The sequence below is a fragment of the Schistocerca cancellata genome, chromosome 1 (assembly GCF_023864275.1).
Source record: "Schistocerca cancellata isolate TAMUIC-IGC-003103 chromosome 1, iqSchCanc2.1, whole genome shotgun sequence".
In the NCBI taxonomy this organism is placed as follows: Eukaryota; Metazoa; Arthropoda; class Insecta; order Orthoptera; family Acrididae; genus Schistocerca; species Schistocerca cancellata.
This window is the reverse complement of record NC_064626.1, coordinates 794304909-794320590: the sequence shown is the minus strand read 5'-3', so window position 1 is coordinate 794320590 and position 15682 is coordinate 794304909. Positions and strand designations below refer to the sequence as shown.

General features: G+C 41.3%; 1 protein-coding gene across 3 annotated transcripts in view; it reads left to right on the top strand.

Annotated features, from left to right (window-relative positions):
* The window catches only part of LOC126187769 (centromere protein I-like), a 351829-nt gene that overhangs the window by 22767 nt on the left and 313380 nt on the right, over window positions 1–15682 (top strand). For all 3 annotated transcript variants that reach the window (XM_049929046.1, XM_049929037.1, XM_049929054.1), the window contains exon 3: window positions 4138–4287. In XM_049929046.1, coding sequence (XP_049785003.1) covers window positions 4138–4287 — 150 coding nt within the window. The remainder of the gene's footprint in view (window positions 1–4137; window positions 4288–15682) is intronic.

The window sequence follows — 15682 nt, the reverse complement described above, 5'->3', positions numbered from 1 at the left end:
AGTTCTGCACTTCATGCAGTGATGTTTCAGTATTTTGATTTAGTAATGCTGTTGATTGTGGCTGTCATTAGTATTTACTGGTGCGTGTGTTATTGGTAACTGCTACTACACACAGTGCAGAGTGCACTGTGTCTGTTTGTATCCTGTTTGCTATTCAAAGGGAAGTCTCAAAAAGTAAATTCAGTAACTAATAAACTAATTTCTCAAATATGTGTTTCCAAATTAAGGTGCCTAATTAGGCTGGCGGCTGTTCATTTTTTTTCATTCACTTATAGTTCTACCACTTCTGTTAACTCCCAAGGTTAAGGCCCGTTTGGTTTTATTGTCAACTGCACAAAATTTGAAATTATAGTCCGATACCCTTTTCCATTAGACAAATGCTCTGTCGAACTTTGAAATCCTCTCAGAGGGTAACATTAACATGTTTCACGGCACATTAGTGTTATAAGTTGTCACATTTAAGTTCTTCGAACCAAAAGGTGACTGAACCCAAAGTAGAAGTCTGTGAAATATTTAGCAAGACATGGAATTTATATAAAAAACCATGGGTTAGATGACATACTAGGATAGACTGTTTGTTGCAGTCAACAAAAATATAGTTTCTATTAAGGTAGAAATTGAGTCTAACTGCAAAGTTATCTGGATGCGAGGAACAGGTGTAGGTGGACCCAAGTTAATCATTGTATTTTTTTTATCAGCTACCTGAATGTGTTGTGACAGTCTTAGATCATCTGAGGAAAGTCTAAGTTCAATAGCACGGAAATTACTAATTCGAGCATTGTTCGTTGGATGTGATGTTAACCTGCTGAATATAGACTGGGGCGTCTGTGGATTCATTGCTGGTGATACGGACAGACAATCTTGTGAAATACTCTTGCACTGGTTTTCCGAAAACTGACTTGAGCAGCTAGTTTGACAGCCCATGTGCAATGGAAATGATTCAGGCCTTGTAAGTACAAACAGACATGACCTTATTGACAGTGTCAGTATAGAGGCAGGGATTAGTGATCATGATGTCATCATAGCAGCAAAGGTCACTGAAGTTAATAATTTCATAAAGAAAGCTAGAAGAGTATTTTTGCTTGAAAGAGCAGATATGTAGTTGTTATCATCCTATTTAGACAATGAATGGACATCGTTTAGTTCCAATATGGTGGACATAGAGGAATTATGGGCAAAGTTGAAACTGATTGCAACTCATGGTGTGGAGAAGCACATGTCAAAGATGTGGATTAAGGATGGAAAAGATCCATCATTATTTAATAACGAAATTATGAAAATGCTGAGGAAGCACAGACTGTTGCATTCTCGGTTCAAATGATGAGTGGTAAAAATTTATAGAAATTTGTGCATCTGTAGAAAGATCCAAATGTAGAGCATATAGCAATTTCCATCATTACCCTGTAAAATAAGGTCACAGCGTGAAGTGTAAAGCAACTTCCACTTTCATACCTTAATGAAAGATGTTGCCATGAAGCCAGGAAAATTCTTATCTTATGTAAAATCGCTAAGCGGGTTGAAGGCCGCTATCCAGTCTGATGTAGCAGTAGAAAAAGGCATAGCGAAAGCTGAAGTTTTAAATTTCGTATTTAATAAGTCATCCATGCAGGCGGATTGTGCAAACATATCTTCATTTGACTGTCATATAGGCTCATAGTAGGACATAGTAATGGGTATACCATGCATAGAGAAGCAACTGAAAGAGTTGAATCTCTAGGACCAGATATAATCCCAGTTCAGTTTTACAGAGCATACTCTACAGCATTGGCCACTTTACTTAGCTTGTATTTACTGCGAATCTCTGGCCTGGTGCAAAGTTGCAAATGACTGGAAAAATGTACAGGTGACTGTATTTAAGTAGACTAAAAGAAGAAACTTCCAAAATTACAGACAAATGTACTTAATATTGGTTTTCTGCTGAATTCTTGAACATATTCTGAGTTGGAGAATAATAAATTTCCATGAGCCTGAAAAGCTTCTTTCCACAAGTCAGCATGGGTTTAGAAAGCATCTCACATATGAAACTCAAGTTTGCCCTTTTCTCACATGCCATACTGTGGACCCTGGATGATGAGCAACAAGTAGATTCTGTATTTCTAGATTTTTGGAAAGCATTTGATATTGTGTCCCGCTGGAGAGAGACTATTAATAAAGGTATAAGCATACAGAATAGGTTCTCAAATATATGAGTGGCTCAAAAGACTTCCTACGTTGTAGACCCAGTACACTGTCCTCAATGGAAAGTGTCCATCAGAGACAGAGGAGTACTCCAGGGAAATGTGGTAGAACTACTCTTATTCTCTAAATACATAAATGATCTGGCGGACAGGGCTAGCAGGAATCTGCGACTGTGTGCAAATGACACTGTGGTGCACAGGAAGGTGTCATTGTTGAGTAATTCTAGTGGGGTACAAGATGACTTGGATGAATTTCTAGTAGGTGTGCTAAATTTCTAGTAGATGTGCTAAATGACAGTTTGCTTTCTGTATGTAGAAAAATGTAAATTAATACAGGTGAGTAGCAGAAAAACAACTCTTAATGTTCAAATGCAGCATTAGTAGTGTCCTATTTGACACACATGTTGATTAAATATATAGGTGAGTGTTGCAAAGTGATATGAAATAGGATCAGCATGTGAGGACAGTAGTGAAGGCAAATGGTCTGCTGTGGTTTATTGGGAGAATTTTGAGAAAGTGTAACTCATCTATAAATGAGACTTTGTATAGAATACTGGGGTGACCCATTCTTGAGTACTACTTGAATGTTTAGGAACTGCACCAGGGTTGATTGAAGGAAGACATCAATGGAATTCAGAGGCTTGCTGCTAGAATTGTTACAGGTAGGTTCAATCAACACACAAATATTACTGAGATGCTTTGTGAACTCAAGTGGGAATTCCTGGAAGGAAGACAACTTTCTTTTCACAAAACACTGTTGATAAAATTTAGAGAAGCAGCATTAGAAGCTGCCTGCAGAGCTATCATACTACTGCCAATGTACAGGTTGCATAAGGTCCACAAAGATAAGAGAAATTAGGGTTCTTATGGAGGCAAATATGCAGTCATATTTCCCTCACTCTATTTGCATGTGGAACAGAAAAGGGAATAACTAGTAGTGGCACAATGACTTGCGGAGTGTAGATGTAGATGCAGATGTTGTCAGTGTCCTATCTACAGCCCTCTGCCTACTCCTGGTATACCATATCCCATTTCTCCATATCTGCTATTCCAATGTATCTTCATTTCATTAATGGCTAGTTGTAGTGCTTACTTTTCAGCAATAATCAAGTGTTCTTGATATTTGACAATGATCCTCTTTCTTTTTCTTTTTTCTTTTTTCTTTTTTCTTTTTATTTTTTCTTTATATATATATATATATATATATATATATATATATATATATATATATATATATATATATATATATATATATATATATATGCAGTCTACTTATAGCTGTCTCTTTCTGTGTTAGATGAAAGAATTTGAAATTTGGGCCACTGACGTAATCAAAGTTACCATTTCTTATCCCTAACATTCGTCACTTGTTTCATGTACCTTAGTAGAATAGCTGTAGTAATGCACAGAGATGAAAGAAATAGACAAACATGAATAAGAAACAAAATTATTAGTGAATTAGTCAGTTGCCACTGTTAGCCCATTTCATCTGCCTGTCTGGAATGTTTATTGGTTTTCAGCTACTGGTAGAATGTATTTTTTGTAGTACATTTGTTGTTACAGTTTTATTTTTAGCTACAATAACACACAAGCTGACAGCGGGAACCTTGTGTTTTCATGATAAAATAAAATGCTTATGTAACTATTAAAACAGCAGCAGCAAACAAAATAAGTGTTTTAACATGTCTAATGTTATAGTAAACAAGAAAACAGAATCAGAAGCCTTGACAGGCTGTGCAAAGTATGGTACATATAAAACTAACAGCAGGAAACTACTCTCGACAATACTAGAGATAGAATAATGAGTAAAAATCTACTAAAGGTAGCGCATGAATGTTGCAGCATGTATGGTTAAAACAAAAATAAAGACACTGTTTTTTGTAGAATAATTATATGAAATTGTTATAATGTTATGTTTGAGAAGTACATTCTTAGTAACTGTACTGTTTTCTATGCACAGCTATAAAGCGTTTCCAGAAACTTCTGCATTGTGTTGTGCCAGAGACAATTGTGCAGAAAGAACACATACAAACTGTTGTCTTCTGGATGCTCGCGAACCACGTATCTGAACCACCTAAAAAGAGTGTTGCTGTCCTCCAGTGGCTCATTGGTGAGTTTTTAAGGGGTAAATAGTATAATTTGTTGTTAATGATCTAAAAGATTTAATTATGAAACAGTTGGCTGATTTTATATAAACATTGGTGATGGGGGTTCACTTTTGGCCTTAGTTCATAAATTGAACTTAAGTTCAGGAATCCACTCTGTTGTGGAACTCTAAACTTGGATCAACTGAACGAGATGATCTAAATTAGCATGAAACACACTTTGCAACACAATTAAAATTAGCTATCAAAACAGTTATGGAGCTTTGGCTGCAGATACTAACTGTGCATTTTAGTTTCACAGTATATATTATTCACATTGTCTTGGTGTAAAGATGGAGGAAAATAAGCAGAAACTAATCTACAGTTGAAAATGTTCGATATGTTGAATCCATACAAAGTCAGAAAAAAAGAAGAAGAAGAAGAAGAAGAAGAAGAAGAAGAAGAAGAAGAAGAAGAAGGACTGATGAAGTTACTATGGCCAACAAAGAAAAGATGTGCTAAGAAGTTGCCATTAACTTTAACTCACAGGACATGGGGACAAATCATAACTAGAAAAATTTGAAAACTTGTTATGACAATGTAGAGAAAAGAACAAAGAAAGCATTCACACATGACAAGATATAATTTCGTGCAACCCTTTACAATTATAAGTGGCATTCAAAAAGCAACAAGCTGGAGGCATAATTACAGAAACCAGTACCTGTATCTTAGAAGTATTGACGCTCATTGTTGAGACGCTTGTCCCACTGTGACACAAGGTGGTGAATGGCTGTCTCATAAAATTCCCAGGGCTGTGATGTTAACCAGTTCCGTATGTAAAGCTGGACGTCGTCGTCCGAGGTGAATAGTTTGCCCCTTAGAGCCTTTTTAAGGTGACCAAAAATGGCCCCCTTCTGATTCACTTCCTGTAGCACGGGACAACGGTGAATGCCCAGCATTACTCTTAAACATTGACTACCCTTCGCCAAGCGATCAAATCAAAACTAGGCAGTCTCACCTGTGGGGTTATTGTGCTCCACGACAATGCAAAGCCTCATACGGCCAACACAGTCGCGGCGCTCCTACAGAAATTCAAATGGGAGGCTCTTGTCCACCCTCCACACAGTCTGGGCCTTTCTCCCTGTGATTATGCCATTTTTGGTCCGCTTAAAAAGGCTCTGAGGGGCAAACAATTCACCTTGGATGACAACGTCCAGCTGTATGTGTGGAACTGCTTAACATTGCAGCTCCGGGAATTTTATGAGACACCCACTCACCGCCTTGTGTCACAATAGGGCAAGTGTCTCAACAGCAAGGGTCAATACTTCTAACATGTTTCTGTAATTATGCCTCCAACTCGTTTCTTTTTGAGTGCCCCTTATATTACATTTCATCTTTAAGTAATTACATGTAGTAAGTAAAATCACCCAAAAACACTTGTCAAAACTTTTCAAGGCTGAATTCCATGAAACTAGAGGCAATAATTTGTCAGGCCTGCTGTTACAGTAAGTGGACAGTAGCTGATTGCAGCCCTGAAGCAACAATTTTTTGTTATTTCCAACTGTTGTGATACTGATGAGGATTTTCATTCCGAATCTACACATGATGGCTTATATACAGGGCTATTACAAATGATTGAAGCGATTTCTTAAATTCACCGTAGCTCCATTCATGGACATATGGTCACGACACACTACAGATACGTAGAAAAACTCATAAAGTTTAGTTCGGCTGAAGCCGCACTTCAGGTTTCTGCCGCCAGAGCTCTCGAGAGCGCAGTGAGACAAAATGGCGACAGGAGCCGAGAAAGCGTATGTCGTGCTTGAAATGCACTCACATCAGTCAGTCATAACAGTGCAACGACACTTCAGGACGACGTTCAACAAAGATCCACCAACTGCTAACTCCATTCGGCGATGGTATGCGTAGTTTAAAGCTTCTGGATGCCTCTGTAGGGGGAAATCAACGGGTCAGCCTGCAGGGAGTGAAGAAACGGTTGAACGCGTGCGGGCAAGTTTCACGCGTAGCCCGCGGAAGTCGACGAATAAAGCAAGCAGGGAGCTAAACGTACCACAGCTGACGGTTTGGAAAATCTTACGGAAAAGGCTAAAGCAGAAGCTTTACCGTTTACAATTGCTACAAGCCATGACACCTGATGACAAAGTCAAACGCTTTGAATTTTCGGCACGGTTGCAACAGCTCATGGAAGAGGATGCGTTCAGTGCGAAACTTGCTTTCACTGATGAAGCAACATTTTTTCTTAGTGGTGAAGTGAACAGACACAATGTGCGAATCTGGGCGGTAGAGAATCCTCACGCATTCGTGCAGCAAATTCGCAATTCACCAAAAGTTAACGTGTTTTGTGCAATCTCACTGTTTAAAGTTTACGGCCCCTTTTTCTTCTACGAAAAAAACGTTACAGGACACGTGTATCTGGACATGCTGGAAAATTGGCTCATGCCACAACAGGAGACCGACAGCGCCGACTTCATCTTTCAACAGGATGGTGCTCCACCGCACTTCCATCATGATGTTTGGCATTTCTTAAACAGGAGATTGGAAAACCGATGGATCGGTCGTTGTGGAGCTCATGATCAGCAATTCATGTCATGGCCTCCAAGCTCTCCCGACTTAACCCCATGCGATTTCTTTCTGTGGGGTTATGTGAAAGATTCAGTGTTTAAACCTCCTCTACCAAGAAACGTGCCAGAACTGCGAGCTCGCATCAACGATGCTTTCGAACTCATTGATATCGGGACATGCTGCGCCGAGTGTGGGAGGAACTTGATTATCGGCTTGATGTCTGCCGAATCACTAAAGGGGCACATACCGAACATTTGTGAATGCCTAAAAAACTTTTTGAGTTTTTGTATGTGTGTGCAAAGCATTGTGAAAATATCTCAAATAATAAAGTTATTGTAGAGCTGTGAAATCGCTTCAATCATTTGTAATAACCCTGTACATATTAATATGCTCGGATTAATTTTTTGAGACAAATTTGCTGTTTAAAAGATAGTGTATGATGTTACTCATTATGTCGTTGTTCGTTCCGTGTTCTTAAAAAATTGAAATAACTCTGAAGGTTGCATTTCATTGTCAATATCAGTAAATGAGTAGACAATTGTAACTTCAAACGAAAATGTTGTTGTCCTTGTTGATGACAGTGAAAATTAAGATGAAGGAGAGTGTGTTCACATTGAGCTGGTAAGAATGGTAATGTAAGATAGCTGTGACAGTGGTACTTCATGTGTTCTGAACTGAATGTAACCTCTATTGATAGGCAAATGAGCAACATGCAAGCTGGGATTCTGTGATAGGGCCTATGGGGCCAAACACACACACACAAAATTGTTCTCAATGTGAAATACCAGTTTTAGAAAAGGAGATTAAAGTGCCTTGAATACAATCATTAAATAAAAGCAAGTGCTTGTTTGCAAAACATGGAGATTGATAATATTTAAAGTACATAGTGAAGAACTAGAGCTAAAGATATGAAAAGAAAATTGGATTTCAGACCCTTCGTAAATCTTTTTCAATTTTTCAACTGTTTTTATGCAAATATGTTGTTAATAAACACTGCCTTCATTGCAACGTCACTTCTGATTCATTTTGTGGTGGCATTGAAATTTCTTCGTAAACTCTTCTCCTAACTAATACTGTCTCATATTTTTACTTTCAATCATAAACTTCAACAACTCAGCATTTTGCAAATTAACAAACATTGCCAGATGTGAAAGGAGTGGCAGGTGCTGTTTCCATTTTATGGCATGTCAAAGTTTGAAAGTTCTGTCATTCTTGACAATGTGATGGCGTGAAACATGTGCTAATATTTTGGAGATAAAGGACCATTTCTTTATTTATCATCCAAACTATGTGATGTTTTGTGTTTATCTGCTCAGTAGCATAAGAATTGTTAAAATAATAAATAAGTAAATAAAAAATATGTCATAGCTTTACATAAAACCATCTGGGCAGGACAAAAAGTATACTTGCATCTTTGTAGTTTATATTGTAATAAAAAAATAAATAATAAAAAAAAAACACAACTGTTATATCGAATATCACATGAAGGAAAAGGAATAGCTTTTCTTTCCAAAATAATCCTCAAAGCATGGATTCTCTCTTCAACAGATAATAATTTTTAATTTTTTCATGAGGACCTAAAATAACCCACGACCATATCAAAGGTCCCGAGCAGCATATTTTTGGAAGAGAAATTGTAAGATTCAACTTACGGAAGAACGTTGCTCAACCTAGAAAGAAAGAAAGAAAGAAAGAAAGCAGGTAGGTAGGTAGGTAGGTAGGTAGGTAGGTAGGTAGGTAGGTAGGTAGGTAGGTAGGGCTTTAACATCCTCCCGACATCTAAGTAATTAGAGATGGAATACATGCTCAGAATGTTTCAAATGGACTCTGTGACGGTCTTGGCTGCAGATTTCTAGACCTGCATCATTGGGTGGGGGTTTGTAGGACTCCCATTGATAGGTCAGGAGTGCACTACACAGAGGAAGCAACTACTCTGGTAGCAGAGTACTTGTGGAGTGCACATGAAGGTTTTTTAGGCTAACGGTAGTCTGATGTACTCAGATGAACACTCGCTAATCGATATGTAGCAAAGGAAGTCAGACCATGTTTAGAGTAGACACTTCAACTGTCAAACTTTTTTTCAGAATAACCGTCAAAGTATTCGTAAAAAAAGTTCCCGAGATTACTGCTCCCCAGGAAAGCTCGCATGCTAAAATTATTCTTGGGACCCAGAGCTGGCTGAAACCGGAAGTGGAAAGCTCTGCGATATTTAGCCGGTTATGGAACGTATATCGGAAAGACAGATTAGAGGCCACAGGAGGGGAAGTGTTCATTGCAGTTGACAAAAATATTGTCTCTATTCAGGTTGAAGTGGAGTACAACAGTGAAGCTATCTGGTCACCTATAACAGGTGTAGGTGAAACTAAGTTAATTGCTGGATGTTTTTACTAGCCATCTGAATCTGCTATGACATTTCTAGAGTCATTCAAAGAAAGTCTATGGTTGATAGTGCGCAAGTACCCAGATCATGCAGTACTAACTAGAGGTGACTTAACCTACCAGTTATAGACTCGGATGCCTATGGATTCATTGTGGGGGGGAGGGAGGGGGGGGGGGAGAGTAATGCGAAACACTTTTGAACACATTTTCTGAAAACTGTCTTGAGCAGCTAGCATGACACTCATTACGTAGCCGATAATTTCCTTAACCTAACTTTATAGACCGAAAAGATTATTTTGAACTTCAGCAGTGTGGGAGTAGGCTTATTTACATATGTTTTGCATTAATGTCAAGTTCTTTAGTATTTGCTTCTTTTCAACATGTATATGGTTAGAACAAAACTGTAGTTTTGTAATGTCACTAGGTTATGAACTGATGATTGCAGTTGAACTTGCCTTGATCCTTGAAATTTCGTGTCATAGATGATTCTAGTTCACAGCAATAAAATTTGAAATTAAATTTTATGCAATGCAGATATCAGAGTTCATCTTGATAAGAGTACTTGTGGAAATAATTGTGATAAATGTTTTGTATTTATGCTGTTGTTTGCTGTTCTCAACACTGGCTCTCTAACTACAATAATGGCAACCAGAAAGTGACTAGCAAAACGTGAAGGCTGTAATTAGAATTCCTAGTGCCCACTTCATCTGAGAAATACATTTATAGCTCTGAGGAATTAGGAGATTGTCTGGGATTCATAATCAAAAACTATTCTTTCTAAAATGCTCACTATATTCTGAAAGTCACAGACCAAAAAGAATCCACACAATCCAACTACCAGAGCAGTTCAGAGTTAATGCGCTGATGCAACTAGAACTTTTCAAATTAAATGTTTAAGTGAATGCTCGCCATAATTTGATGATAATGTTCATCAAACGCCACGCTAAATAATGGTAGAATGTCTGTCCTGCGGCGGCACGTGAAAATACGACATACGCAAACTGAAGATAGATCATTAATGTCATCCCAGAATTAACACTTCACTCGAAAACAATTTCATGGTTACACGTATCCCGAGTAACTTATTACTGCATCCGAAGCTGTTTATAGCAATGATACCGACGTGACTCCCGGCACAGGTGGTGCGCTAATCAGTGTCTGGAGAGAACTGGGGCCTTCCTTTCTCATGCAGCGTTCTTACATTTAAAGCCACGATGCGGATGGCTAAGGGAACACCTGATCAAATCCGCTCTCCCAACTATCTGCTGGGCTAGTAATGCATCACTTTAAGTTATTGAATAAATCATTGCTTCCTTTGCTGATGGCCGATGAAGCTCTCAATTTAAATGTGCAATCGGCACACAGGTAAGTAATCATAATAAGTCTGACGTGGCTAAGTCAAATATTTTGGGCGGGAGAATTAATTTAATTACACTACACGCAGTAGACGAGCTCTGAACTTGCTCTTTGGAGACAAGCTATTGCTATAGTTTTATAGTTATTCAATTGAAACTTCTCACATCTTTATGGTTATAGTGGATCTCCCTTCTACTTAAATTTAAACATCCTTGCTTTATTTATTCGCCTACTTAATCTATCTTGTTTCCTTAATTTCTAAGACGAAAACCAGAAAATCATGAATTTCAACTAAAATTTTAATTTGTGAGATCCAGAATACTGTTTCTACTAAATTATTATGAAAAAGGAATCTAAATATAAATTTTTAAGTTTCCAGCTCTTTTCTGTTGCGCCAATGATTTTTACAGAAAAACATCCAAATTTCGAAAATGGTTGAAGTTATTGAACTGATAGCCAACATATATTGATTTTGTATTACTCCTGACATGCTAGAAACGTTTCAGGTTATTTACTTCATTTTAAAATATTGCGCAACGTTTATGACGTCAGAGCTAGTTACAGTGGACTGGCTGGCACACAATGGAAAGACTGATGTGAATTTTATACGGCGTGAGTAGGCTGCTTCCCTACATACTTTCTCTGTGCTTGTCTTAAGATCAGCTGCTTTATACAATCGACCCTTAATAGTCATGCCCTTTCTTTCTTTTGTTAAAAGTGAAATTTCTGGAGATAACATAATGTTATTCAAATTTGCTGAATGTAAGCATCAGGCCAAATGTAAAGTAGTACTTTAATTGTTGTACTTTCTTCTGCTCTCCCCCCTGCAGATCCGGCAGTTAGAATAGGCCTGAGGTATTTCTGTCTATCGTAAGAGGCGACTAAAAGGAGTCTCACACTTTTCAGCCTTATCAGTTCAGGTCCCATTTTATGGTTTGACCTACCAGTTTCCAAATTCTACAGAAGTGCGGGCCATATGGGGAAGGATGCCTTACATGGTGCACGAGTTATCCATAGTGCCCTTAGATTCAATCTCCTGAACCTCTTGTCGTCATGGCTTTGCATCTCCACCTGCAGTTCAGCTATATGGGCGAGGACACTTTCCGGCATATGTCCTCTTCTTCCTTTGTCTCCTGTCCTCTTTTGCTCCCATAACAATATTGGATTTCCCTGTGCCCAATATCCAGCATGGTAGCCAGTCCGTTGTAGTGGAGCCGTCATGTACCCATTTGGTGGTAGCCCCCTGTCAACGCAGGGCTGGCACTGCTGATGCCTGAGCTGTAAACTCCCCACATATGCCAAGGAGTAGATGCCTGTTTTCCTGGGGCATCAGGACTCCCGCCAATGGCCATTATGCCATGTGGCCTTTGCTGTGGCTGTGTGGTGCCCATGGGGAGAGCCCCTGATCAGAGTGGGTGGTGGCATAGGGTGGATGACCCGCAATGTAGCGGACTAAGTCATCTCTTGCTGGTGACCGTACAGTGCCAGCAGTCTCTAAGAAGGGCAAAATTGATTACAATGCTGACAGGTATGCTCCTAAATCGTTTCCCTCCCTTGCTACACTATGGGAGGAACGTAGGGCTACAGAAAGAAGAGAGCCATTTTCGCCTCAGTATTTAGTCTGTTGCAGAATGCGTGGGGACTCCTTTCTACCTACAAAACCTCAATTTTTTGTTGAACATCTTGAGGATAAGTTTGGGGAAGTGACAGCGCTGTCCGAGATGAGAAGTGGTGCAGTCTTGATTCAGACAGCATCCCCAGCCCAGTCCCGGGCGTTACTTACTTGTGACCGGCTGGGTGTTATTCCTGTTTCTGTCAATCCCCTTAAAAGCCACAACATGGTCCAGGGGATTATTTTCCCTCATGACCTCCTGTTGCAGTCTGACTACGAGCTCCACACCAATCCCCTTAAAAGCCTCAACATGGTCCAGGGGATTATTTTCCCTCACGACCTCCTGTTGCAGTCTGACTACAAGCTCCACGCCAATCTAGAACAGTGGGGTGTTCATTTAATCCGGTGTGTTTACAGGGGATCCAAAGACAACAGGGTTGCTACTGGTGCCTTCATCTTGGCCTTTGAGGGTGATTCAATGAAAAGGCCAAGGTGATGGTTTACTGCTGTGACGTTAAACCATACGTCCCTCCCCCTATGTGGTGCTTTAAGTGCTGGAAATTCGGGCACATGTCTTCCGCTGCACTTTCAGTGCCACATGCCAAGACTGCGACATCCACTGCATTCAGATACTCCATGTGCACCTCCTTTCGTTTGTATCAACTGTGGAGAGAAGCACTCCCTGCTCACCAGACTGCACAGTACTCCAAAAGGAGTGGAAAATCATGGAGTACAAGACCCTGAACTGGTTGACTTACCAAGAGCTTAACTTAAGTTTGAACGATTACACTCCGTTCGGTTGACATCTGCATATGCTGCAGCTACATTACTGTTGTTGTCGCACATGTACCAGTCGTGCCACATTCTGTGCCACGAACAGTGGGCCATCTGGGCCGCCAGAATACATCTGCCCCCTTGGTGGTAGGGGGAAAATCTCCTTCTGTTCTCGCAGGGTACCTACTTTGGGAGCAAGGGCCCCCCCCCCTCCCCCCCTCCCTCCCTCCCTCCAAATGCAGGGGGAAGCAGCCGGAGAAGCAACAGCCTCCTCCGGCTCCTCTTGTGTGGAAGGGGTCGTCCCTTGGGACCCTCTCTCCCAATGTCTCCACTAATGCCACAGCAGATACTCACCAGTGGCAGCCAAAAGCTGCTAGTTGAAGAGCTTCACGATCTTCCTCCATGCCTGAAGCTACTTCAGAGAAGTGCTCCCAGCAGGCCCATAAAGAGACGTGAAAGGGTAAGCAAACAAAGAAGTCTGCTGAGAAAAAGGACCCTCCGGTGCCCCCAGCAGCACCACCGCTCCCTATCAGTTCTGCATCTGAGGATGAGGTGGAGATCTTGGCATCCCTTGAGGACCTGCATCTCACTGATGCCTCATCCACAATAGGAATGGATACAAATACTCAGTCGGTGGCAGGAGGTGACCCTGAGGCATAACCTCCTTCCTTGCATGCTTCATGCCTTCCCAGACTCATGATAGCGTCATCCTCCAGTGGAATTGCTGTGGTTTTTTCCACCACCTGGCTGAGCTTCTGCAAATATTGAGCTTTACACCTGCTTTCTGCATTGCCCTCCAGGAAACCTGGTTCCCGGCAATGCAAACCGCTGCCCTCTGCGGCTATAGGGGATATTACAAGAACTAGCGAATATAATAGTGTGTCAGGTAGAGTTCGTGTCTGTCCTCAACACAGTATGCAGTGAACCTGTTCCCCTTCAAACCCTTCTTGAAGTGTCAGGATAAGGGCGACACAGGAAATAACTGACTGCAATATATACCTTCCTCCAGATGGTGCAGTGCACCTGAACACATTGGCTGCATTGATTCATCAACTCACTAAACCTTTCCTATTTTTGGGAGATTTTGATGTCCATAACCCCTTGTGGGGTGGCAGCGTGCTTACTGGCCGAGGTAGAGATGTCAAAACCTTACTGTCTCAACTCGACCTCTGCCTCTTAAATATTGTGGCCACCATACATTCAGTGTGGTTCATGGCACTTACTCAGCCATTGATTTATCCCTCTGCAGCCCAGGACTTCTCCCATCTGTCCACTGGAGAGCCCATGATGATTTTCCCATCTTCCTGTCACTCCCCCAGCACCATCCCCCTGGACATCTTCTAAGATGGGCTTTAAGCAAGGCAGACTGGGAAGTTTTCACCTCTGCTGTCACCGCTGAATCTCCCCCAAGTGGTACCATTGGTGTGGTTACTAGAACGATTGTTTCTGTGGCAGGAAACGCGATCCCTCATTCTTTCAGGGGCCCGTGGCGAATTTCAGTACCTTGGTGGTTTCTGGAGATTGCTGAGGCCGTTAAAGAGTGTCAGCGAACTCTACAGCGACATAAATGACACCCTTTCCTAGAGGACCCAGTAGCTTTTAAATGGCTCCATGCCAACGTACATCAGCTTATAGAAAGATGGAAACAGGAATGTTGGGAGAGGTATGTCTCGACTGTTGGGAGCTATACATCACCTTCCCATGTCTGGACAAAGATCAGACGTGTTTGTGGGTACCAGAAACTGGAGCTGTCACTGGGATTAATATCAGTGGCGTGTTATCTACCGACGCAAACACAATTGCCGAACACTTTACTGAGCACTGTGCTCAGGCCTCCGCATCAGAGAATTATCCCCCAGCCTTTTGCACTCTCAAACGGTGGAGGGAAAGGAAATCCCTTCCGTTCACTGAAGGTCACAGTGAACCTTATAATGCTCCATTTATAGAGTGAGAGCTCCTCAGTGCCCTTGCACATTACTCCGACACAGCTCCTGGGCCAGATCGGATCCACAGTCAGATCGTCAAATATCTCTCGTCCGACTACAAGTGACATCTCCTCGTCATTTTCAATCTGGTGCAGTGGCGTCTTTCCATCACAATGGCAGGAGAGCACCATCATTCTAGTGCTCAGACCCAGCAGATACCCACTTGATGTGGATAGCTATCGGCCCATCAGCCTCACCAATGTTCTTTGTGAGCTGTTAGAATGTATGGGTCCTGGAGTCGTGGCCTACTGGCTCCATGTCAGGGCAGTTTCCGCCAGGGGCACTCTGCCACCAATAACCTAGTTTCCCTCAAGTCTGCCATCTGAACAGCCTTTTCCAGACGCCAACACCTGGTTGCCGTGTTTTTTGATTTATGAAAAGCTTACATGACCTGGTGACATATCTTTGCCACATTATATGATTGGGGTCTTCAGGGCCTGCTCCTGATTTTTATCCAAAATTTCCTATTGCTCCGTATCTTCTGTGTCCAAGTTGGTGCCTCCCATAGTTCCCCCATATACAGGAGAACGGGGTCCCGCAGGGCTCTGTATTGAGTGTATCTCTACTTTTAGTGGCTATTAATGGTCTAGCAGCAGCTGTCCGTCTCACCTTCTCTGTATGTAGATGTATTGCTCCTCCAGGACTGATGTTGCTGAGTGGCCCCTACATGGAGCCATCCACAAGGTGCTGTCATGGCTCTAGCTCACAGCTTCCAGTTTTCAGCCGCGAAGT